We start from the raw sequence: 24,948 nt of genomic DNA, 5'->3' as shown, positions 1-24,948 counted from the left end.
GGTATCTTACCATCTCATCCTCTGTTGCCCCTTCTCCTTTTGCCTTTAATCTCTCCCAACATCAGTCTTTTCCACTGAGTCGGCTCTTCACATCAGGTGGCCAAAGTACTGGAGCTTCAGCCTCAGCATCAGTCCTTCCAATGAATATTCAGGGTTGATTTCCTTTAGGATTTCTAGTTTGATCTCCTTGCAGTCCAAGGGGCTCTCAAGAGTCTTCTCCAACACCACTGTTCAAAAGCATCAATTCTTCTACCTTCTTTCTGGTCCAACTCTCACATCTGTACATGACTACTGAAAAAAACCTGTTAGTTTAGACCATACAGACCTTTGTTGGCAAAGTGATGCTTCTGCTTTTTAATATGCTGTCTAGGTTTGCCATGGGCTTCCCTGATAGCTCAGTTGGTAAAGAATTTGCCTGCAATGCAAGAGACCCTGTTCAATTCATGGGTAGGGAAGATCTGCTGGCAAAAGGATAGGCTACCCACCTCTAGTATTCTTGGGCTTCCCTTGTGGCTCAGTTGGTAAAGAATCTGCCTGCAATGCAGGAGACCTGGGTTCAATCCCTGGGTTGGGAAGATCCCCTGGGGAAGGAAAGGGCTACTCACTCCAGTATTCTGGCCTAGAGAATCACATGGACTGTATAGTCCATGGGATCGCAAATAGTTGGACACGACTGAGTGACTTTCACTTCACTTCACTTCAGGTTTGCAATAGCTTTCCTTTCAAGGAACAAACGTCTTTTAATTTCATGACTGCAGTCACTATCCACAGTGATTTTGGAGCCCAAGAAAAGAGAATCTATCACTACTTCGACTTTTTCTTCTCCTTAATCTTATCTGATGGTATATTTAACTTCCTTTAAGAGGAAGTTCTCAGAGGTCTCTTTTCCCCTTCTAGAACCATTTCCATACTGATTCAGAAACTCTAGTTAAAAGAATGATTTACATCTTGACAACATTTGGTACTTTCATCCTTTGAAAAGATGAATTTTCTACATCTACTTGGTTTACTTTGTGTTGTAGTACTTATGTAGCACAGTCTCAATTTCATGGGTGCATTTTACACACAGTTCAGTATGTCTTATTTTTTTTAAGCAAGAACTAAGAAATATTCTTATTGGCTGGTGGGTCCAAATACTGAAACCAGCAGCAATGATTTCAATAAAACTGTCACTGCTTCTACTTTTTCCCCATCTGTTTGCCATGAGGTGGTGGGACCGAATGCCATGATCTTAGTTTTTTGAATGTTTAGTTCAAACATTTTGTTTGAACTTAGTTCAGTGTTGAACTAAGTTCAAAATTTGTTTGAACTTAGTTCAAACAGTAGTTTTTAGCCAGCTTTTTCCCTCTCCTCTTTCACCCTCATGAAAGGCTCTTTAATTCCTCTTCATTTTCTGCCATTGGAGTGGCATCATCTACGTATCTGAGGTTGTTGATATTTCTCCCAGTGGTCTTGACTCCAGCTTGTGCTTCATCCAGCCTGGCATTTTGCATGATGTTCTCTTCATAGCAGTTAAATAAGCAGGGGGACAGTATACAGCCTTGTTGTACTCCTTTCTCTCAATTTTGAATCATGTCCAGTTGTTCCATTTCTAAGTGTTGCTTCTTGTCCTGCATATAGGTTTCTCAGGAGACAGGTAAGGTGGTCTGGTAGTTTGATGTGATTCACACAAAGGCTTTAGTGTAGTCAGTGAAGCAGTAGTAGATATTTTTCTGGGAAGGGGGAAATGAATATTTCAACATAGGTCTTGATTTTGAAGAGATTTGGAGAGATAATTGGATTATGCTGCTAAAACCAATTGTTTAGACATTGTTTAGATCCACTCACTGTTCAACCAAGGATTTTAGCTCTTTCCACTGAACTAATTCACTCTAATGGTTTGCTGAGTTTTTCCTTTCATAGATAATTTGATATCAATTGCTGTTTGGTATAACACATTTGAAGAATATCTCCATTTAAGCAAGAAGCAACTGCACTCAACTTAATGACTTTTGAAATTAACCAGATATTTAGGGATGCTTGGAGTAGGAAGTAATTAATAATATCCTCCCTTCAAAAAGTTATATTAGTAGTTGGACCTTTTAATATATAGCCTATAAACTGTGCATATTTAAAGTATATAGTCTGATTAGTTTTGACAAATGTATTGATCCTTAAATTATCACTGCAATTAAGATAATGAATTTTTCAGTTACCTCCAAACATTTTCTCAAGTGCCTTTATAATCCCTTCCTCCCTGAGCACCTCCCTTGACCTAAGAGCTGAGGTAACCACTAATCTGCTTTCTATTACCAGGTATTGTTTGCATTTTCTACACTTAGATATATGAATGTATTCATACTATGTACTCTTGTTTAGCTTCTTTTACTCAGTTTAATTGTTTTGAGACTCATCTGTGATTTTTTGATGTAGCAATACTTCATTACCATTTATTTTGGGGTATTATTACATTTTATGGATATACTGCATTTGGGGGTATTTGGGTGGTTTTCAGTTATTGGTGATTATAGAGAAAGTGGTCATGAATGTTTGTGAAAAATTTTTTTGTGTGAACAATCTGCTTTCATATCTGTTGGTTAATTGGAATGGAATGGATGGATCACATGATAGTTCTATGTTTAACTTTTTAAGAAGTTGCCAAAACTGTTTTTCAGTGTAGTTTACCACCAGTGGTGTATTGGGACTCTTATTTTTCCACATCTGTGTAATGCTTGGTATAGTCGGTCTTTTTAAACTGTAACCATTCTAGTAGATGCAGCTTTCCTCATAGCTCAGTCAGTTAAGAATCTGACTGCAGAGTGCAGGAGACCTGGGTTCAATTCCTGGGTCAGGAAGATCCTCTGGAGAAGGAAATGGCAAACCACTCCAGTAACCATGCCTGGAAAATCCTGTGGACAGAGGAGCCTGGCAGGCTATAATCCATGGGGTTGCAAGAGTCGGACATGACTTAATAACTAAATCACCACATTCTAGTAGATATGAAGTGATATCTTATTGTGGTTTTAACTTGTGTTTTCTTGAAGGCTAATGACATTGAGCACTTTTTTATGTGCTCATTTGCCATTCATATATCTTTTTTGGTGAAGTTTCTATCCGAATGTTTTGCTGATTTAAAAAATAATTGGATTGTTCGTCCTATAATTGAGTAATAAGAGTTCTTTATGGATTCCAAATTCAAATTCATTGTCAGATATATGTTCTGCATAAATTTTATCCCAATGTTTGGTTTATTGTTTTATTTTTCTTAACAATGTCTTTTGAGGAACAGTTTTAGATTTTGATATGTCAGATGGGTTTTTTTGCTTCATACTTGCTTTTGGTATTGGATCTAAGTTTGCTTAGCTCAGAGTCACAAAAATTTTCTGTTATTTTTTCCTGTAGAAGTTTTAGAATTTTTTCGTTTTACATATAGGTCTTTGATCTACTGTGAGTTAATATTTGTATTTGGTGTATATGAGTCAAAGTTAATTTTTTTTGTATCTGCATAGCCAGTTGTTCCAGCATCATTTATTAAAAAGATTATCTTTTCTAGCTTTTGTACATTTGTTGAAAATCAGTCTTCTGTGTATGATGGATCTATTTCTTCATTTTTTATTCTCTTACACAGATTTATTTGTCTGTTTTAATGCCAATGCCTTACTGTCTTGATTACTGTAAGCTTTATAATAAGTCTTTGAATCAAATAGTGCAAGTCCTTCAACTTTGTTCTTTTTAAATCTGTTTGATTATGCTAGGTCCTTTGTCTTACATATAAATATTGTAATCAGCTTGCCAATTTGTACATGGAAAGCTACTGGAATTTTGATTTGGTCTGTGTTAAATCTGTTCATCAATTTGGGAAGAGTTGCAATCTTAGCAGTGTTGACTCTTTTGCTCTATGGATGGATCCCCTCATTTATTTTGATCTTTGTCAGTTTCTCTCAGCAGTGTTTTGTAATTTTTAGTGTTTAGATCTTATACATCTTTTTGTCAGATTTATTTCACTTTTTTCATGCTGTTGTTAACAGTATTTTTTTTTTAATGGTCTTTGATTGTTCCTTGCTAGTATATAAACATACAGTTGATGAATGTATTAATCTTTTATTCTGTAACTTTGTAAACTCACGTATTGGTTCTAGTAGCTCTTTCATATATTCTGTAGGGTTTTCTACATAGGTGATTATTTCATCTACAAATAAAGACATAGTTTTATTTCTTATCTTCCAATTTATATGTCTTTTATTTCTTTAAAAATTTATTTATTTATTTATTTTAATTGGAGGATAATTACTCTACGATATTGTGATGGCTTTGCCATACATCAGCATGAATTGGCCATAGGTAAACATGTGTCCTCCCACCTCTCTCCCCACCCCATCCCTCCAGGATTTCTTTTTCTTGCCTTATGCACTAAATTGACTGTTCCTCATGCTTTGGGCTCCACAATTCTGAAAGGAAACTGTACTACCCTAAAAAAAGACTTTGTTCCATTCTGGATTTCTCCATACTAGATAAGATGCATAGCCTGAGCCCTAGTACAGGATTCAAGACAGTAGTTTCATAATTTACATTAGAGTGCACTCATTCTGTTGTGTTTTCTGTGGATTTTAACAAATGTACAGTGACATGTGTCCACTGCTACATGTCATACAGATAGTTTCACTGCCCTTAAATCCATCAGTTTCGACCTCCTGTATCTTTCCCTCCCCCCAATCCCTGACAACCTTTAGATCTTTTTACAATTTATATAGTTTCGCTTTTTCCAGAATGTATTATCATTGAACCCATACAGTATATGGCTTTTTCAGATTGGCTTCTCTTACTTAGCAATATGCATTTATTTATTTATTTATTTTTATTTATTTTATTTTATTTTTTAACTTTACAATATTGTATTGGTTTTGCCATATATCAACATGAATCTGCCACAGGTATACACGTGTTCCCCATCCTGAACCCTCCTCCCTCCTCCCTCCCCGTACCATTTAAATGCATTTAAATCTTCTCCATGTCTTTTCATGGCTTGAAGCCTCATTTCTTTTTATCACTGAATTCTAATCCTATCATATGGATATACCACAGGTTATTTGTCCTTTTGAAATATTCTCCGTATCAGCTGTACTTTGCTAAAACATAAACATGGATTTTTTTTTTTTAAGAGAAGCAAAAACCCCTGCCTATGAGGAGGTGAATCAGTTTCCTTTGCAAGGGAAAGGAGTGGGGAGTGCAGATTCTCTTGAGGTCTAGAAAGTTTAAATGGGGTGTACAGAAGGGCTTTGAATGAGAATCATCCCTATGTCCCTGCAGAATAGACCCTGTGTGCAAGAGTGTCTCAGGAATCTGAAATAACAGGTCCGTGGTCATTGTGAGAACCCTAAAGTCCTTTCCATAAAAAATACCTCTCTGTTTATTTTTCAGTATGCCAGGAAGCTGTCTGGGAAGCCTTCAGGACTTTTTGGGATCGACTTCCTGGGCGTGAGGAATATCATTATTGGATGAATTTGTGTGAGGATGGAATCACGACTATATTTGAAATGGGCACACATTTTAGTCAGTCTGTGGAACACAGAAGCTTAATTATGCAGGTAAATGTAGTAACAAGAAGAAATTACTGTATTACTATAGAAGCACATATACAGAGCTCAGGCCTAAAGGAAGAAAGAGTGAATGCCAGATCCCTACTCTATAAAGATTTAGGCTAAGAATATTAATCTGTGAGAATCAAACATTCTTGCCAGAGTTTTGCATTTTATCAGTTCAAAGTTAAATTGATAACTGATTAAAGATAGAGGGTATAGATCATTGGATAAATGTTTAGTAAAGTATAAATGTGGTTCTAATGCATGAATTTGCTTACGTGGTTTCCTTGTTTTAGATTTAGTTTATTCTTAGCAAAGGATAAACAAGCATGCATATAGACAAATTATCTGCCCACCTTCCCTTTTTCATGTTGCATGTATTCATGGCAAGAGAAGGAAACTGTTTAGATCTATGTGATCTATGTGGTAGATTGCACATGCTGTGTGAGAGGCTTCTTATATCCTTCTTCCTTTTATTCAAGTCCTACATGTCCTCAGCTCAGATGTAACCTCCTTCATAAGAAAACAACCCCCAACCCCCATCCTAGCAGATTTAGCTCACATAATCTTTTGAACACCATAATTCTTTATTCATTCTTTAGTATTGTACTTCTTACATTTTATTATTATTAGTTGTATATAATAAAATGTGGGCTTCTCTGGTGGCTCAGTGGTAAAGAATCTGCCTCCCAGTGCAGGAGACATGGGTTCAATCCCTGAGTCAGGAAGATCTCCTAGAGAAGGAAATGGCAACCCAGTCCAGTATTCTTGCCTGGGAAATCCCACGGACAGAGAAACCTGGTGGGCTACAGTCCATAGGGTCACAAAAGAGTTGGAAACGACTTAGTGACTAACAACAATACATGTATATGTTGGCCAGTGTAGCAGAAGAGTAGACTAGATTTGACAGGAGATCAGACTAGAGGGGTGGATAGCTTAAGAAGTTTGTAGTTGATAGAAAGCCATTGAAGGGGTGTAAGTTGGCAAGTCGCAGGGGCTGATGGTACAGTTTTGAACTGTAAAATGGTTATTGTGGTTTCTGTACACCCTATGATAGATTAGAGGGGACAAGATGAGCAGAGATCAGTTGCTACTTGAGGCCTGAGGGGATGAGAATCCTACGTAAACCATGAAGTAGAGAAAGGGTGCATAGGGGATCTAAATGGGAAAAGGATTAGTAGGACTCAGTGACAGATTGGATGGGAGTGGGCAATGATAAAGGCATGACCCTGGAAGCCTCCCAACTTCTAGCTTTGATGGCTACCACTGAGAACTCAGGCAAAGAAGCAGCTTGTAGACACTGATGGGGAGAGTGAGTTTGCTTTTTAATGCATTCTTTTGAGCCATCTATGAAATGTGAATTGCTTAATATTTAGATATGAAGCCCAGAAGAGTGGTCTGGGTTATAAATACAGCTATAGGGATCACCAGGCTTGAGGTAGTACTTGAAATCATGAGAGGGATTGAAAATGTTACTTAAGTGATCACTGGCTGTCCAAAAACTGAAGGAAGCTTGATTTTACCTTTTTTTTAAAAAATTGAAATAAGGTTGATTTACATTGCTGTGTTGATTTCTGCTTTACAGCATAGTGATTCAGTTATACATATATACACATCTATTTTTTAGCTTGATTTTAAATATAACAACTGTTTACTCATAGGTGGTGAATTTATGTGGTTGACAACCTTTATTAGAACTCAGAATTCCAGCATTTTAAAAATAACTACCATGCTGGCCTATAAAATTTTAAAGCTAATAGTACAAATTGATTAATTGATTATTTTTCTGTGCTTATATGTATTGAGAGATTAATTAAAGGAAATAAAATCCAAGTTGAAGGTGTTAGATGATTAAAATTTAGAAAAAAGACTGGCTGAGATTGTTCTAGGAAAGTGTGAAGAGTAAAAAGAACAGTGAGTTATTTATAAATATCTTGAGAATTATTTAGAGTAATCATCTCTCCATTTTACAGATAGGAAAGTTGAGGCCTAGCAGCAGAGAAATTTTTTGGATTTGCCTCCATAGCTGAGAAAGAGAAAATAGAGTTTGATTCCAGATGATCATATTGGTCTCAAAATAAAACCACTAGTTTAGACATAACTTGGACACAGTTTTCTTTGAATGCCCCAAAGGAATAATCCAACTACGGATACAGTTTATCTTTTTGTCTGAATTCTGGAGAATTAGATTTTATAATTATTTTATCCGCATGATGATATTACTCTATGATAGGAATTTCTATAAACGTAGTAGATCACAAAACACTTTCGTTCTAAGTCCATGGAAGATTAACGTAAAACTCTACCCATCTCTAACCCATAGACCTTTCTGGAATGATTAGCAGGTAAAGTCTGTTAATCTGTGTCCATTAAGAGAGCACAGGGACTTTGGGGAACATACACAGAAACTGAGTGGTGGGTGGGATGTTCTGAGTCACAAAACAAACTTTGCATCATTAGTACTTTGCTTTAACTATTTAACTGTAAGAATAATAACATAGATTCTGTGTTAGGGCATTAGTGTTCTTTGTGCAATAAGTTTTGATTACTGCTTAATAACTGTCTTTCACTCACATCATCATTTTTATATCTTTGTTTTCCTTAGAAACTGACATATGCAAAGGAGACTGTAAGTGGGTGAGTGTCTTTTTTCCCCCTAAGTTCATGTTTGGCAACAGAGATCTATCATACCTGTTCTAAGGCTCATCCCAAATTTAATGATTCCTTCCTATTTCTTGTCAGTTCCTGCAATAACCAGGCCTGTGGGTAAGTCTCAAAGTCTTTTCCTCATCTTGAGGCCACTTCCCTTTCCAAACCACCTTCAGAGCCACTGTGCTTGTTTACTGTCTGACCTTACTAAGAGGTGGACTTGTTCCTTTCTCTTGGTGAGGAAATAGATTTTTGGAACTGGAATACAAAATGATCTACTGTTGTTGAGGCTTACAGGCTAATACTATTTATCTAAAATGGTACATCTTAGTGGAGGATGGTTGATTAAATGATGGGGTTGTGGTGCGGGTCACTTTCTGGCTTAATGATGTTTGTGATCTTGAAGCATAAGACTAGCACAGCTTTAATGAATCCTCCAGTGATTTGAGTCATGGCTCTGTGGGCCTTTAGGCTTAGGATTAAGCTTGTTTCTGGCTCCCGAGCAGTGGCAGGACAAAGCAGATCATGGAAGGTGAGGGATTTTGAGTGTACAGGGACTAATGGTTTCTAATTCTATCCATACTCAGTATCTAGGTTATGCCAGTATGTAGGTGACTTTTTGGGGGGAGGGGGGGAATCACTAGGGCATGCAGTTCAGGTCCATAATCTTGTCTCAAGTTAGATGGAACAACAGATTGAAAAACCAACAAAGTGAGTCAGTGTCCAGAGGTGTAGCCTGGGCAGCAGAGTCCAGGCAAATGCATAATTAGACTGCATCTCTTGGTGGTAGTGGGGTATATGTAAGTTTCAAATCAAGTGTGAGTAAGCAGGAGGGAAGTGGGACTCCTTGTGGTCTCACTTCATATAGCTAACAGTACCACCAAGTCTGTTTTAGGGCCTGGGATTGAGTACCAGCTTAGATGTGGGGCCATGTGGTGCTTTAGGCATGGGTCCTTTACCTTCAAGAGGCAGAGCTCAGAGGTTCCTTATGATTGCCATTCCAATACACATGCAGTAGACTTAACAATCTGCTGGGTCCTGCCAGTAATCTTCATGGTTGTACCTAATGAAAACAATAGCACATCTTACATGGTTAAGAAGTGTATAAAAGCTATAATAATAAATATCACTTGTAATCTGGAAGAAGCCTTGGAGTTTGCCTGTGAAAACAGACATTGGAAAGATCGTAACTCATGAGTTACAAAGGGATGAAGGAAGGTTATCTGAAATAGATTGAAAAGTTGTAAGTTGTAACACCATATGTGGGCTGATATTATAACACATAACACATGGAGTAGCTGAACAGAGGTAGCTGGAAGATGTTTGAGGTGTAGTTTGTGTATTTCTACATAGCTCACTTTGGTTGGGTGAGGTTTGCTGCATTCATCTACTATTTCTTGGAAAAATGTGTTAATCCCATAGAAACAAATACATAAATAAACAAATTAGAGAACTGAGTGTGTCATATATGTTTTTTTGATGTCCTAGATGTGAAGGGACTCAAAGTATTATTTATCATCCTTAGAAAATAGGGCATGTATAAAAATAGCAATACATATGAACTAAGTTTGAAATATATATAACTGAATTTGAAAATTTAAAAGTTGATATCCTTCCTATGAAACGAGAGCAGACCAGGTTGGAGTAGGATGAAAAGCATCAACTATGGTACTTGCTGAAATAAGGGTACCTGGAGTTAGCTAATACTGGGAGTTGCCTGGGAATTCACTTAGCCCCTCTTTAAGTTGAATATCATGAAAGTGAAAGTGAAGTAGTTCAGTAGTGTCCAACTCTTTGCGACGCCTTGAACTGTAGCCTACCAGGATCCTCAGTCCATGGGATTTTCCAGGCAAGAATATTGGAGTGGGTTGCCATTTCCTTCTCCAGGGGATCTTCTCGACCCAGGGATTGAACCTGGGTCTCCTGCATTGTAGGCAGACGCTTTACCATCTGAGCTACCAGGGAAGCTAGTGAATATTGTAGTCATCCCTTAAAACCCTTAATTTAATCACTTTCTATATTTAAATTTATTTTTATGATTTTCTTGAGATGGCTCTCATTCTGTGTTGAGATTTTTGTATTAGTTTTCTATTGCTGCTGCAGCAAATTATCACAAACTTTAGTAGCTTCAGTTCAGTTCAGTTCAGTTGCTCAGTTGTATCCGTCTCTTTGCGACCCCATGAATTGCAGCACGACAGGCCTCCCTGTCCATCACCAAATCCCAGAGTTCACTCAAACTCATGTCACAGGCCTCCCTGTCCATCACCAAATCCCAGAGTTCACTCAAACTCATGTCTATCGAGTCGGTGATGCCATCCATCCAGCCATCTCATCCTCTGTCGTCCCCTTCTCCTCCTGCCCCCAATCCCTCCCAGCATCAGGGTCTTTTCCAGTGAGTCAACTCTTCACATGAAGCAGCCAAAGTATTGGAGTTTCAGCTTGAGCATCAGTCCTTCCAATGAACACCCAGGACTGATCTCCTTTAGAATGGACTGGTTGGACCTCCTTGCAGTCCAAGGGACTCACAAGAGTCTTCTCCAAGACCACAGTTCAAAAGCATCAATTCTTCGGCGCTCAGCTTTCTTCACAGTCCAACTCTCGCATCCATACATGACCACAGGAAAAACCATAGCCTTGACTAGACGGACCTTTGTTGACAAAGTAATGTCTCTGCTTTTCAATATGCTATCTAGGTTGGTCATAACTTTCCTTCCAAGGAGTAAGCGTCTTTTAATTTCATGGCTGCAGTCACCATCTGTAGTGATTTTGGAGCCCAAAAAAATAAAGTCTGACACTGTTTCCACTGTTTCCCCATCTATTTCCCATGAAGTGATGGGACCAGATGCCATGATCTTAGTTTTCTGAATGTTGAGCTTTAAGCCAACATTTTTCACTCTCCTCTTTCACTTTCATCAAGAGGTTTTTTAGTTCCTCTTCACTTTCTGCCATAAGGGTGGTGTCATCTGCATAGCTGAGGTTATTGATATTTCTCCCAGCAAAACACAAATTTATCTTCTAGTTCTGTAGTGCAGAAGCTTGACATGATTCTCAGCATGTTGGCAGACCTGCGTTACCTATCTGGAGACTCTAGGGGAAAATCTGTTTTCTTGCCCTTTTCAGTGTCTAGAGGCTGCCCATGTTGGTTGGCTTATGACTAGCGGTGGCTTACTTTCTCACATTCTGTCACTCTGACATTCTTCTGCCTCCTTCCACATTTAAGGGTCCTTATGACTACCCTGGGGCTTCCCAGGTAGCACTAGTGGTAAAGAACCTGCTTGCCAGTGCAGGAGTTTTAAGAGATGTGGGTTCTATCCCTGAGTTGGGAAGATCCCCTAGGGAAGGGAATGGCTACCCACTCCAGTATTTTTGCCTGCAGAATTGCATGGACAGAGGAGCCTGGCAGGCTACAATCTGTAGGGTCACAAAGAGTCAGACATGACTGAAGCAACTTAGCACACACATACGCATGCATGACTACATTGGGTCTACCTGGTAAAACCAGAGGATATGGTCTGTACTTAAGAATTAAGGCCAGCTGATCAGCACCCTTAATTCTATCTGTTACCTTACTTTCCTTTGCAGATAACATAGTCACATGTTCTGGGGATTAAGATATGGACATCTTTGGGAGATCACTCTTCTGCTTACCACATTACTTCTCTGTAATTTAAGTTACTTCTTCTATGTAAACTCTAACCCAACTGCTAACATATGACTTACACCAGATACTCTGCTGTGTACTGATTTCACCTCCCCTTACTGTCATCTGGCAAGTCTATTTTTTTTTATTTTATTTTATTTTATTTTTTTTGTGTGTTTAGCAGGAAATCACTAATATTTTATTTATTTTTTTTAAAATTTATTTATTTATTTATTTATTTTTTTAAATTTTATTTTATTTTTAAACTTTACATAACTGTATTAGTTTTGCCAAATATCAAAATGAATCCACCACAGGTATACATGTGTTCCCCATCCTGAACCCTCCTCCCTCCTCCCTCCCCATTCCATCCCTCTGGGTCGTCCCAGTGCACCAGCCCCAAGCATCCAGTATCGTGCGTCGAACCTGGACTGGCAACTCATTTCATACATGATATTTTACATGTATCAATGCCATTCTCCCAAATCTTCCCACCCTCTCCCTCTCCCACAGAGTCCATAAGACTGTTCTATACATCAGTGTCTCTTTTGCTGTCTCGTACACAGGGTTATTGTTACCATCTTTCTAAATTCCATATATATGCGTTAGTATACTGTATTGGTGTTTTTCTTTCTGGCTTACTTCACTCTGTATAATAGGCTCCAGTTTCATCCACCTCATTAGAACTGATTCAAATGTATTCTTTTTAATGACTGAGTAATACTCCATTGTGTATATGTACCACAGCTTTCTTATCCATTCATCTGCTGATGGACATCTAGGTTGCTTCCATGTCCTGGCTATTATAAACAGTGCTGCGATGAACATTGGGGTACTCGTGTCTCTTTCCCTTCTGGTTTTCTCAGTGTGTATGCCCAGCAGTGGGATTGCTGGATCATAAGGCATGTCTATTTCCAGTTTTTTAAGGAATCTCCACACTGTTCTCCATAGTGGCTGTACTAGTTTGCATTCCCACCAACAGTGTAAGAGGGTTCCCTTCTCTCCACACCCTCTTCAGCATTTATTACTTGTAGACTTTTGGATCGCAGCCATTCTGACTGGTGTGAAATGGTACCTCATAGTGGTTTTGATTTGCATTTCTCTGATAATGAGTGATGTTGAGCATCTTTTCATGTGTTTGTTAGCCATCTGTATGTCTTCTTTGGAGAAATGTCTATTTAGTTCTTTGGCCCACTTTTTGATTGGGTCATTTATTTTTCTGGAGTTGAGCTGTAGGAGTTGCTTGTATATTCTCGAGATTAGTTGTTTGTCAGTTGCTTCATTTGCTATTATCTTCTCCCATTCTGAAGGCTGTCTTTTCACCTTGGCAAGTCTATTTAAAAAAAAGCATTTCCTACCCGTTACTCGGGACTTCATATCCCATCTTACCTCCTAGACATCAACCTGTAATTGTTTTTTTCTCTCTCTCCTGAGTCTTCAGCTTCTCCCATTCAGTTCAGTTCAGTTCAGTCACTCAGTCGTGTCCGACTCTTTGTGACCCCATGAATCGCAGCACGCCAGGCCTCCCTGTCCATCACCAACTCCTGGAGTTCACTCAAACTCATGTCCATCGAGTCGGTGATGCCATCCAGCCATCTCATCCTCTGTCATCCCCTTCTCCTCCTGCCCCCAATCCCTCCCAGCATCAGGGTCTTTTCCAATGAGTCAACTCTTCACACGAGGTGGGCAAAGTATTGGAGTTTCAGCTTTAGCATCAGTCCTGACCTCTTAGACATCAACCTGTAATTGTTTTTTTCTCTCTCTCCTGAGTCTTCAGCTTCTCCCATTACCAACTACTTATTAATATTTAAACATGCTCAAATCTTCCCAAGTTACCTATTTTACCAAAAAATCCTCCTCCACCACTTGTCTCCAGCCAGACATCTTGAAAACATCACCCCTTAGCTCCAGTCACCTTACTCCCTACCATCTTCTTACAGTTTTATCTTCAATACAAAGTCAGCCTAGGACGTGTGCTTACTAAGTATTTTTTGGATGAGTAATTGAGTTTCTGTTCAATCATCCAAGTCTATTATCAGGTCCCTGGTGTTATTCTCAGTGTAAGGACTGATCTGTGAAATTTTTTTTTCTTGATATCTCCATTAAGTTAGATTTGTACTTGACGATGCCCATCATGATCACAAAGCCAAATACACTTTTATTTATTTATTTTTAATATAAATTTAAATTTTAATTGGAGGCTAATTACTTTACAGTATTGTAGTGGTTTTGCCATACATCAACATGAGTCTGCCACGGGTGTACATGTGTTCCCCATCCTGAACCCCCCTCCCACCTCCTTCCCCATCCCATCCCTCTGGGTCATCCCAGGGCACCAGCCCCGCGCACCCTGTATCATGCATCAAACCTGGACTAGCGATTCGTTTCACATATGATAATATACATGTTTCAATGCCATTCTCCCAAATCAGCCCACCCTTGCCCTCTCCAACAGAGTCCAAAAGACTGATCTATACGTCTGTGTCTCTTTTGCTGTCTCGCATACAGGGTTATCATTACCATCTTTCTAAATTCCATATATATGTGTTACTATACTGTATTGGTGTTTTTCTTTCTGGCTTACTTCACTCTGTATAATAGGCTCCAGTTTCATCCACCTTGTTAGATTTGATTCAAATGTAAAAGCATATATATTATTTGTTTGGGCTGACATGTAACTGCATTAAACCCTGTTTTATTATAATATGTCTTGGTGTAGGTCTGTTTGGTTCCATCTTGTTTGCTTCCTATATCTGAATATCTGTTTCCTTCTTTAGGTTTGGGCGGTTTTCAGCCATAATTTATTCCAATATGTTTTGAATCCGCTTTTCTCTTTCTTCTCCTTCTGTAATCCCTATTATGCATAGAGTGCACACTTTATATTGTCCCATAGGTCTCTTACATTGCTTTCATTTTTTAATTTCATTTGGTTTTCTGTCTGCTGTTTTTTAAAAATTAATTTATTTTAATTGGAAGCTAATTACTTTACAATATTGTGGTGCTTTTTGCCATACATTGACATGAATCAGCTACAGGTGTGGCTGTCCCAACCCTCTCCCACCCCCCTTCCACTTCCTTCCCCACCCCATCCCTCTGGGTTGTCCCAGTGCACTGGCTTTGAGTGCCCTGTTTCATGCATCAAACTTGGACTGGTCATCTATTTCACATATGGTAATATACATGTTTCAGTGCTGTTCTATCACATCATCCCTCGTCAACCTCATCCCCTCATCAACCCTCACCTTTTCCCACAGAGTCCAAAAGTCTGTTCTTTATTTGTCTCTTTTGATGTCTTGCATATAGGGTTGTCATTAACCATCTTTCTAAAGTCCATATATATGCGTTAATATACTGTATTGGTATTTTTCTTTCTGACTCACTTCACTCTGTATAATAGGCTCCAGTTTCATCCACCTCATTAGAACTGACTCAAATGTGTTCTTTTTAATTGCTGAGTAATATTCCATTGTATATATGTACCACAACTTTCTTATTCATTCATCTGCCAATGGACCATCTAGGTTGCTTCCATGTCCTAGCTACTGTAAACAGTCTGTCTGCTGTTTCGATTGGGTAATTTCAAGATCATTTATTCTTTCTTCTGCATCATTTATTCTGCTATTCATTGTTTTTAGCTCATCCTTCATCTCAGCAAATAAATTTTCAGTATTCTTGGTTCTTCCTTACAGTTGCTAGTTCATTTTTATAGTGATCTGCATTTCTAGTGATAACCTCTCTTAATTCCTTCAGTATTTTCATTACCTTCTTTTTGAACTCAGTGTCTATTAGGCTGAAGAGGTCTGTTTCATTGTTCCTTTAGGGGAATTCTCTTAGTCTTTTAACTGGGAGTGGTTCCTCTGCTTCTTCATTTTGCTGTATTTCTCTCACTCTCTGAGTTTAGGGGAAACAATTATCTACTGTTGTCTTGGAGAGTTGTTTATAAGCATGAGCGTCCCTGTGTAGCTTGTGTGGGTTTAATACGTTTTTGGCATGAGAGCTGTTTTTGATTTGAAAGCTTGCTGTCTCTTTTCTCAGCATGTGCTGGCCACGATCGCTTTTATAGCAGTGTTCAGGTGCCTGGCCCTGTGAATACTCTCAGGGACACAGGGCAGCAGTCCCAGCTACCTCTGGAGTCCAAGATGGCAGCAATAGCTGCACCTGGAACTTATGTAGAAGAGGGTAAGTGGTGTCCTGCCTTGAAAAAGAAGCTCCCATGGCAGTTGCACACATTTCCTTCTGCGCTCCCCGGCAATGGCACCTTGGTTTTCTGATGGGTCCAGGCATCTTCCTGACTCCCTCCGTGTGACGCACCACACCCTGGCTCCCTCAGGGTGTCACCACATAGCCAACCCCAGTCCTTCCTGTCTCCGAGCATGGAAACTGGAGTCTCAGTATCCAGCCCTGCCCCCAGCAGATGAGTGTCTCAGGCTGGGGAGTGGTGCCAGGCGTGGGGCACCAGCCCTCTGTGCAGCAGGCCTCTCTCCACTTGTCTCCTGCTGACTGGTTGAAACCGTTCCTCTTTCACAGCTCGCTCCCAGGAGTGCAGGTCCCATCTTACTCCTTTCTCTCCTTTTTCTTTTGTCCTACTCAGTTACATGGAGATTTTCTTGCCCTTGTGGAAGTCTGAGATCTGCCAGCATTTAGTAGATGTTCTATGAGAATCCTTACATATGTAGATGTATTTTTTATGTATTTGTGGGAAAGGGTGAGCTCTTTGTTCTAATCCTCCGCCATCTTGATCCAACTCCCACCCCTGTTTTATGTTTGTTTAGCATTTCATCCTTTACATAATGCTTCTGTGATATTTTATTTAGTTTTCACCAACACCTTGGTGAAGTAGGTAGAGAAAGAGATATTCCTGTTTTAGAGGTTAGATCTTGAGGCCTAGAACAACTGAGGCATCTTCCCAAGCTATATACAAGGTTAGTGATACATCTGGAACTAGCACCCAGGATTCCTAACTCCTTGCCTTAAGTTTTTTCTTGTTAAGTGCTGATTATAGTTAACAGGTTCTAAAGCAAAGCAAAGTAAAGGAAATTGTAAAAGGGAATAGTAGTCTAGGTATGAAATGATTGTTGGCTTGTCTTACTGTATTTTTGTTATTTATTTTTAACAATTTTATTTATTTATTTTTGGTTGTGCAGGGTCTTCGTTGCTCTGCGTGGGCTTTTCTCTGGTTGTAGTGAGTGGGGGCTGCTCTCTAGTTGTGGTGCGCTGGCTTCTCATTGCTGTGGCTCCTCTTGCCGTGGAGCACAGGCTGTAGGCACACGGGCTGCAGTAGTTGTTGCTCACGGACTCTGGAGTAGGTTAGTGCACAGGCTTAGTTGTGGCACGTTTAGTCTTCCCGGACCAGGGATCAAACCTGTGTCCTCTGCAATGGCAGGTGGATTCTCGTCCACTGCACCACCAGGGAAGTCCCCTTACTATGTTTTTAAACATAGGTTCCATGTGACTGTGGTATTTTTGGCACAGTTCCATCTGAATTCCACTGACATGATTAGCCAGTAGCTGTGAGGAAAAAATTATGTGCTGGATAAGCTGAGGAAATGAGACAGTAGACAGTTGTTTGCTGCTCACATTAAGCTAAAGATCTTAGCTGACCAACTTCAAATTTGTGGCTTGGCCTAGAAATGAGGCATTTCTGTCTCCAAACTCAATACAGCTCTGTATTCTACTTCTGTTGTGAGTGACATTCTAGGGCATCCCTGTAGGAGTCATCCCTAATGAGAAAATGTGAAAGGATTCATGTTACTGTCTTTTGAAAGAAGTGTGGGAAGATGAGGGATTAAGTGTTGGGAGTGTTGGACAAGTGTTTTAAATTACTGAGAGTTGCCCACTTACCATCATTGTGCTTAATCTCTCAGTCATATCCAACTCTTTGTGTCCCTGTGGACTGTAGGCCTCCAGACTCCTCTGTCCATGGGGATTCTCCAGGCAAGAATACAGGAGTGGGTTGCCATGACCTCCTCCAAGGGATCTTCCCAAACCAAGGATCGAACCAAGGTCTTTGGCATTGCAGGTGGATTCTTTATCATTTGAACCACTGGGGAAGCCCTTACCATTGTTAAAATAATGTTATTTTGAAAAAAAAAAAAGTTATTTTGAATTCAGTAAGTGAAATCTAGTTCTATTGAAGTAAGCGAACTTCTCCATTCTGAATGCTTATTTACTGACTTAGAGAATTAGCTTAAATTTGATTTTGATGTGGGAGACAATTTGACCGATCCCTGGTGAAGTCTGGTTTCTCTGCCATGTCATCTCAACTTCCTATGCTGATTACTGTATTGTGCTTTGTTTTACTTTGACCTCTTTGCTCTTCATACTTGATTGCTCTCCAGCTTTCACTGGATTTCCCTTACTATTTCTGGGTCCTTACACATTTTGACTTTTAGGTCATTTAGCTGATGTAACACCACTATCATTAAGACCAAGGAAAACCATCCTGGTTGCCCTTCTAGGGAATATGGGTCACATAAAGGCCATGTAGTGTGGAATTAATGTGGGTAAGAGAGAGGTTTCTGGAATCAAATGGGCCTATTTTACACCACAGTTCCTTCATTGGCTAGCTCCGTGACCTTTTCTTATCACCCAGGTCTTCCTCTACTCATCATTCATCAAAATGACTTATCCAGATGTCATATTCCTTTATATTCTTTTGAATGACAGCTAAGTAAGCAGGTTCCTGCAAGTGTACCAAAAAGAACAAGTAGTGATACGTTTGGTGTCTTGGTTTAATATGTTATTCTTTTTAGATAGTATTTTTAAAAACCAGGAGAATCTTTATGGTGAGATTTTTTTTTTTTAGCCTATGTTTCTCAAATTTTCTACCAAAGCTTGGGGGTTTAGGGAACATGGCCTCAGCTGATTTCCCCACTCCAATTCCAGTCATGAAATGTCTTTGAAATGATCATATTGTAACTTAATATTCATTTAAACTTTATATTGTACTCTATAATACAGCCACACATGTTTTAATATTATGTTTTATTTATTTATTTTTAAACTTTATTTTGTATTGGGATCTAGCTGATGAACAATGCTGTGATAGTTTCAGGTGAACAGCGAAGGGGCTGAGCTATTCATGGATCCATTCTCCCCCAAACTCACCTTCCATCCAGGTGGCCACATAGCACCGAGCACAGTTCTATGTGCTATAACTCCTTGTTGGTTATCCATTTTAAATACAGCAGTTTATACATGTCCAAATTCATATCAGTTTTTGCTTAGCTCTCTGTGCTTTTAAGGCTGTGGTTTTTCCAGTGGTCATGTATGGATGTGAGAGTTGGACTGTGAAGAAAGCTGAGTGCCAAAGAATTGATGCTTTTGAACTGTGGTGTTGGAGAAGACTCTTGAGAGTCCCTTGGACTGCAAGGAGATCCAACCAGTCCATTCTGAAGGAGATCAGCCCTGGGATTTCTTTGGAAGGAATGATGCTAAAGCTGAAACTCCAGTACTTTGGCCACCTCATGCGAAGAGTTGACTCATTGGAAAAGACTCTGATGCTGGGAGGGATTGGGGGCAGGAGGAGAAGGGGACGACAGAGGATGAGATGGCTGGATGGCATCACCGACTCGATGGACGTGAGTCTGAGTGAACTCCGGGAGTTGGTGATGGACAGGGAGGCCTGGCGTGCTGTGATTCATGGGGTCTTAAAGAGTTGGACACAACTGAGTGACTGAACTGAACAGAACTGTGCTTTTACTTTAAAGTGAAAATTGCTGCTTCAGGATGTGTGCCACATTTATCTGGTGGCTGTGACCCCATGATCTAGTTTAACGCAGCAGGACAATTTGAAGTAGTGCTTCTGAAGTGAAGATGGGGCTCACTGAGACAGAAGCGAGTCTAAGAGGGAGACATTTTGACTGTGTTTAAATCATCTTTGAAAACTGCCTGTGGAAAGTTGAAGCGAGTTTTCAATTACTATAATTTATATATTTGGGGATATGTGGAGATTTGGACTGGCGGAAACACCCTTTCTTTAAGGACTTTCTCAGATTATCCTCTGATCTCTTCTGATCTTTGCCTACAGTTGCAGGGTTGAATGGTAAAAGGATAGCCAGGGGACCTGAAACCTGGGAGCAATGTGGCCAATAGCAAATCATGTCTCTAAGCTTGACTTGTTTTATACTAAGAAGTTTCATGATTCTGTGATCTCTCAAATGAGATGAGATTTGGGCTTATATGTTCCCCGTGACTGCCAGTACTTTTGTGTCTGAACTGCTTGTTGTGTTTATGTTTGTTACTGTTTTCTGTTAGGTGGTAACGTTCATAGACCATGAGTATTTTGTTCACAGCTGTATGCCAAGTGCCTTCTACACTAGACTGGTTGGTCAATAGTATTTATTTATTCCAAAAATATCTATTCAGTGCCTATTAAGTGGTAGTTTCTGTTTTAAGATGAAGATACAGTGCAAATATGGCAGATAAGGCCCCTAATCTCATGGAGTTTAGATTAGATTCTTTTTTTTTTTTTCTTTTTAGAGTTTACATTCTTGAGTCAGTCTTGTTAAACAGATATTTCTGTGATGATGAACATGTTCTTTACTAGGCTGTTCCATAAAATAGCCATTAGCCACATATGACTGTTGAACACTGAAATGTGGATAGTGTGGATGAGATTCTGAATTTTGAATCTTCATTTAATTTTAAATTAAATTACCACATACATCCACTGACTACCATATTAGGAAATGCCATTCTAGAAGATGAAGGGTATGGACATAGATAAAGAAGTAGATAAATAAATTAACAGAATGATTTCTCATAGTGAAAAGAACTGAGGAAAAAAATGAAACAGGGTTATGAAATAGTAAGGAAGTACTATGTAGAGTGGTTATGTAGTATTATGTATTATGTAGGGTATATTATGTGTGTGTGTACATATATATATGCATACTACATAATATGTAGTACTATGTAATATTATGTAGGGTGATTCGAGTTGAGTAGGCATCAAAAAATGTAAAATAAATAAGGTGTTTTTTTTTTTTTTTAATTGCTACTTAGTACTTTGGTTTGGGAATCCTTATTTGGAGATCAGGTGAATTCCTTTCTGGAAAACAAACCCCAAAATAAACCCTTACATTTCTGTCATTTTATTAACTCCAGACATTTTTTTTTCTAGCTCTGAATTGTCATCTCCAGTTCCTGTTGGTGACATGTCAACACTGGGAGGTATGCTTTTGTGCCTTTATTCACTTCTCTTTTAAAATTTATTATTTAATTGCAAGGAAGCACAATTTTCAGCTCATATTTTAAAAAAATACCAATTTGTCCCTCCTTTTGTTGTTGAAGAAGTCTCAAGAAAAAGCAGTGTTTTTTCACTTATTTTATGACATTATAATTGGGTACTTAAGAATCTTTAATTATTAAGTACATAATACAGAATCTGAAAACCTTAAAACAAATGTACAACCTAAAGAATTGTTTTAAGGCAAACACTTTGTAATCACTGCTTATGTCAAAAGGTAGAACCTTTGTAGCTCCACTATTTGTCATTTGTCTTTTAGAGTTTCTCAGAGTAAGGATTTTTCTAATTGCATTCTGTGGTATATTTTGTTTGTATGTTTCTTTGACCTCTATATTTCCTGTAAATTAGTAGTTGATTTCTTTATTTTTAATTTTTTTTTAAAAAAAGTTCTATGTTGAAAATTTCAAACATACAAAAAATGGCACGGTGAGGCCCAGCATCAACAATTATAATTTTTGGCCAATTCCAATCTTCAGCTACTTCCCCTCTCTGAGAGTTTTACAAGTTAGTTTACTCCTTAAGGATAGAGACTTTGTATCCCTGGAGGCTTGCATAGAGGCTGACATATAGTAGGTATCAGTAAATGCTTGTTGAATGAGTCATATTTATTTCTTGTGCTGAGGAAATTCATGTGTCTTGAGGTTAAAATGCACACAGTTTTGCAGATGAAAAAGCAAATGACTTATATGAATGGCATCAAAATCAGTTTATTGTTTCCTGATAGACATTATGATTTAGTCATGGACTGAATTCATACACATGTTTTTGTTTTTCTTTTTAGATGCTGGTCTCAGTGTTCCATATCCAGGGGTGACCTCCTATGAAGGTATCTCAGAGAGCAGCTTGGAGAGGCCAGAAGACAGTGTGAGTGATGTTCTGTTTCATTATTTAGTTTCTAACATGGAGAACAGGGATTTAGAGATTTATTGTTCATTGCCAGACAACACAAAACTTCAGGTGGTTCTCTTTATGGAAATGTAGATTCTAAAACCAGTACATTAAAAAGAATCTGAGATTCCTCGGAGAGCCCAATAAGTCTGCTTTTGGCAAAGAGTAGATTTGAATTGTAAATTAAATGACTGGAGCCTGGGGAGCTGTCATCATGGTAAGCCCCCTGTCTTCTGTGGGCTGTGTGCATAATTTATTGTGAAGGTTTTTGCCTATGTACTCTGTCTCTTAATAAATCAGGACTTAGTCTTCTCTTCTTCAGAGGGAAAGAATATAGATTTTATGTAGTTTAAAGAAGTATTGTACTTTTTAAATGCATCATTACTTATAGAAATCTGTCCACCAAGAAGCATTAAGTTGGCTATCACATTCCAAATTTTTTGAAAAGTAAATGCTTCTAAGAAGATGAAAATGTTTCATTAGAAATTTTATTAAATATGCATAAATCACAGATTCCTTAATACAGAGCAAACTTTGATTGAACATATTCACTAGAAAGGTACAATTTGTTACCTTACACCTTCTCTTACCAGCTGTGAAGTCAAGTCATGTCATCCCACTCTGTCCACCACCTTCCCTGTTACTGAGCAAGGCTGGAGCCAGTTTGGGATCCTTGTATCAATACAGTACCTTTAGTATTCAGTAAAACTGTGTCCAAATTAGATGGTACTAGAAAATATTGGCATTTGATAAATATTTGAATAAAAAGTGATACTGTAGTTCTGAACTTGATGCTGCATGTTATGGTGTAGGTCTGGAAACTTTTACAGAATGAGATAAAACTCACTGTAATGTAAATGAAGGGATTATGTGTAATCAGTTGGAACATTTCGTAACAGAAAGAGTAATTTGAAGGTAATTTGTAGAACCAGTAGGAAGACAAAACAGTACAAGCATACATGACTAGTTCAGAGTGAAGCCTAATGTACAGTTTTACAGTTCAGTTTTTTCCCGAATACATTTTTCAGATACTGTTTTAGAAATTACATACTTTATTCTTGTTTTGTTAGTATTTACCCTTTATGTTATCATGTGTCTTTAATCTAACAAAGTTTAAGTTTTTCAGAATCTTTATCCTTATCCTGAGTCTGCAGGAACATTAGAACATTAACATAATTCAAGTGATTACCCTACTGTTTTATATGTTATTTTCAGTATTTTTGTTCTTTCTTTCTCTCCTTTAGCTCTCTCTTTTTAATCTTACAAATTTGACTGACTGCATCATATTTATTTTATATAGTTAAACATTTTTACATTTTCCCAGGTGTGTACTGTTTTATTTTCTTAAAATTCTTTTTTATATTTTAGACCTCTCTTTTGGAATAATTTTCCTTCTGAAATATATGCGTCTGGTATTACTTTAGTAAGAATCTTTCACTGGTTCAATCTGTTTTTGGTCACCTGAAGATTTCCTTGTTATCCCCTTATTCTAGAAAGATACTTATAATCTGTATAAATTTCTAGATAGAAGATCTTTGTTTTTTTTTTTGTCAAGATTTTATTTCACTATCTTCTAACTTTTATTGTTACTATTAAGAACTCAACTAACAATTTAGTTCTTATTCTTTTGTGGGTAATCCATTTTTTCTCCTACCATTAAGATACTACTCTCTCTCTCCTCTCTGTATTTATGTAATGATGAAAGATAATGACTGAATTTCTCAAATTTATAATAGACTAAAAACCTCATGTTAAGGTAGTACAATAAATCCAAAGCAAAGTAAATAAGCATAAACACACTCCTATACCCATTTTTGTAAAACTATAGACTCCCAAATACTATATGGTGTATTACCATAAGTATACTATAATATAGTATAACTGCAGGCATATCTCAGATATTGTGGGTTCAGTTCCAGTTGGCCATAATAAAGTGAGTATTGCAATAAAGCAAGTCACATGAGCGTTTTGGTTTCCTCGTGCATATAGAAGTTATATTTACCTCTACTGTAGTCTGTTGAGTGTACAGTAGCATTCTGTCTAAAAAAATCAATGTACATCAGTTCAGTTCAGCCGCTCAGTTGTGTCTGACTCTTTGTGACCCCATGGACTGCGGCACGCCAGGCTTCCCTGTCCTTCATCTCCCAGAACTTGCTCAAACTCATGTCCATTGAGGCAGTGATACTATCCAACCACCTCATCCTCTGTCATCCCCTTCTCCTCTTGCCTTCAATCTTTCCCAGCATCAGGTTATTTTCCAGTGAGTCGGCTCTTTGCATCAGGTGGCCAGAGTATTAGAGCTTCAGCCTCAGCATCTGTCCCTCCAGTGAATATTCAGGACTGATATCCTTTAGGATGGACTGATTGGATCTTGCAGTCCAAGGGACTCTCAAGAGTCTTTTCCAACACCACAGTTCAAAAGCACCAATTCTTTGGTACTCAGCCTCCTTTATGGTCCAACTCTCACAGTCCATACATGACTACTGGAAAAACCATAGCTCTGACTAGACGGACCTTTGTTAACAGAGTAATGTCTCTGCTTTTTAATACACTGTCTAGATTTGTTATAGATTTTCTTCCAAGGAGCGTCTTTTTCATGGCTGCAAGTCACCATCTGCAGTGATTTTGGAGACCAAGAAAATAAAGTCTATCACTGTTTCCATTGTTTCCTCATCTATTTGCCATGAAGTGATGGGACTGGAGGCCATGATCTTTGTTTTTCAAATGTTGAGTTTTAAGCTAGCTTTTTCTCCTCTTTCACCTGCATTAAGAGGCTCTTTAGTTCCTCTTCACATTCTACCGTAAGGGTGGTGTCATCTGCATGTCTGAGGTTGTTGATATTTCTCCTGGCAATCTTGACTTCAGCTTGTGCTTCATCTAGCCTGGCATTTCTCATGATGTACTCTGCATATAGGTTAAATAAGCACGGTGACAATATACAGCCTTTATGAACTCTTTTCCCA

At 38.4% G+C, this 24,948-nt stretch overlaps 1 protein-coding gene across 8 annotated transcripts in view; it reads left to right on the top strand.

Annotated features, from left to right (window-relative positions):
* IMPG2 (interphotoreceptor matrix proteoglycan 2) overlaps window positions 1-24,948 on the top strand; it is a 78,686-nt gene that overhangs the window by 2,363 nt on the left and 51,375 nt on the right. For 7 of the 8 annotated variants that reach the window (XM_025282999.3, XM_025283006.3, XM_045165318.1 and 4 more), the window contains 4 exons: window positions 5,398-5,564; window positions 8,164-8,195; window positions 20,972-21,021; window positions 21,879-21,961. In XM_025282999.3, coding sequence (XP_025138784.3) covers window positions 5,398-5,564; window positions 8,164-8,195; window positions 20,972-21,021; window positions 21,879-21,961 — 332 coding nt within the window. Of the gene's footprint in view, window positions 1-5,397; window positions 5,565-8,163; window positions 8,196-19,369; window positions 19,428-20,971; window positions 21,022-21,878; window positions 21,962-24,948 lie in introns of those variants that run through there. The other variant, XM_045165321.1, reaches the window with a different exon arrangement.

Source organism: Bubalus bubalis, chromosome 1 (assembly GCF_019923935.1).
Source record: "Bubalus bubalis isolate 160015118507 breed Murrah chromosome 1, NDDB_SH_1, whole genome shotgun sequence".
Lineage (NCBI taxonomy): Eukaryota > Metazoa > Chordata > Mammalia > Artiodactyla > Bovidae > Bubalus > Bubalus bubalis.
The sequence above is the reverse complement of the archived record's forward strand: the minus strand, read 5'-3'. Positions and strand labels throughout refer to the sequence as shown.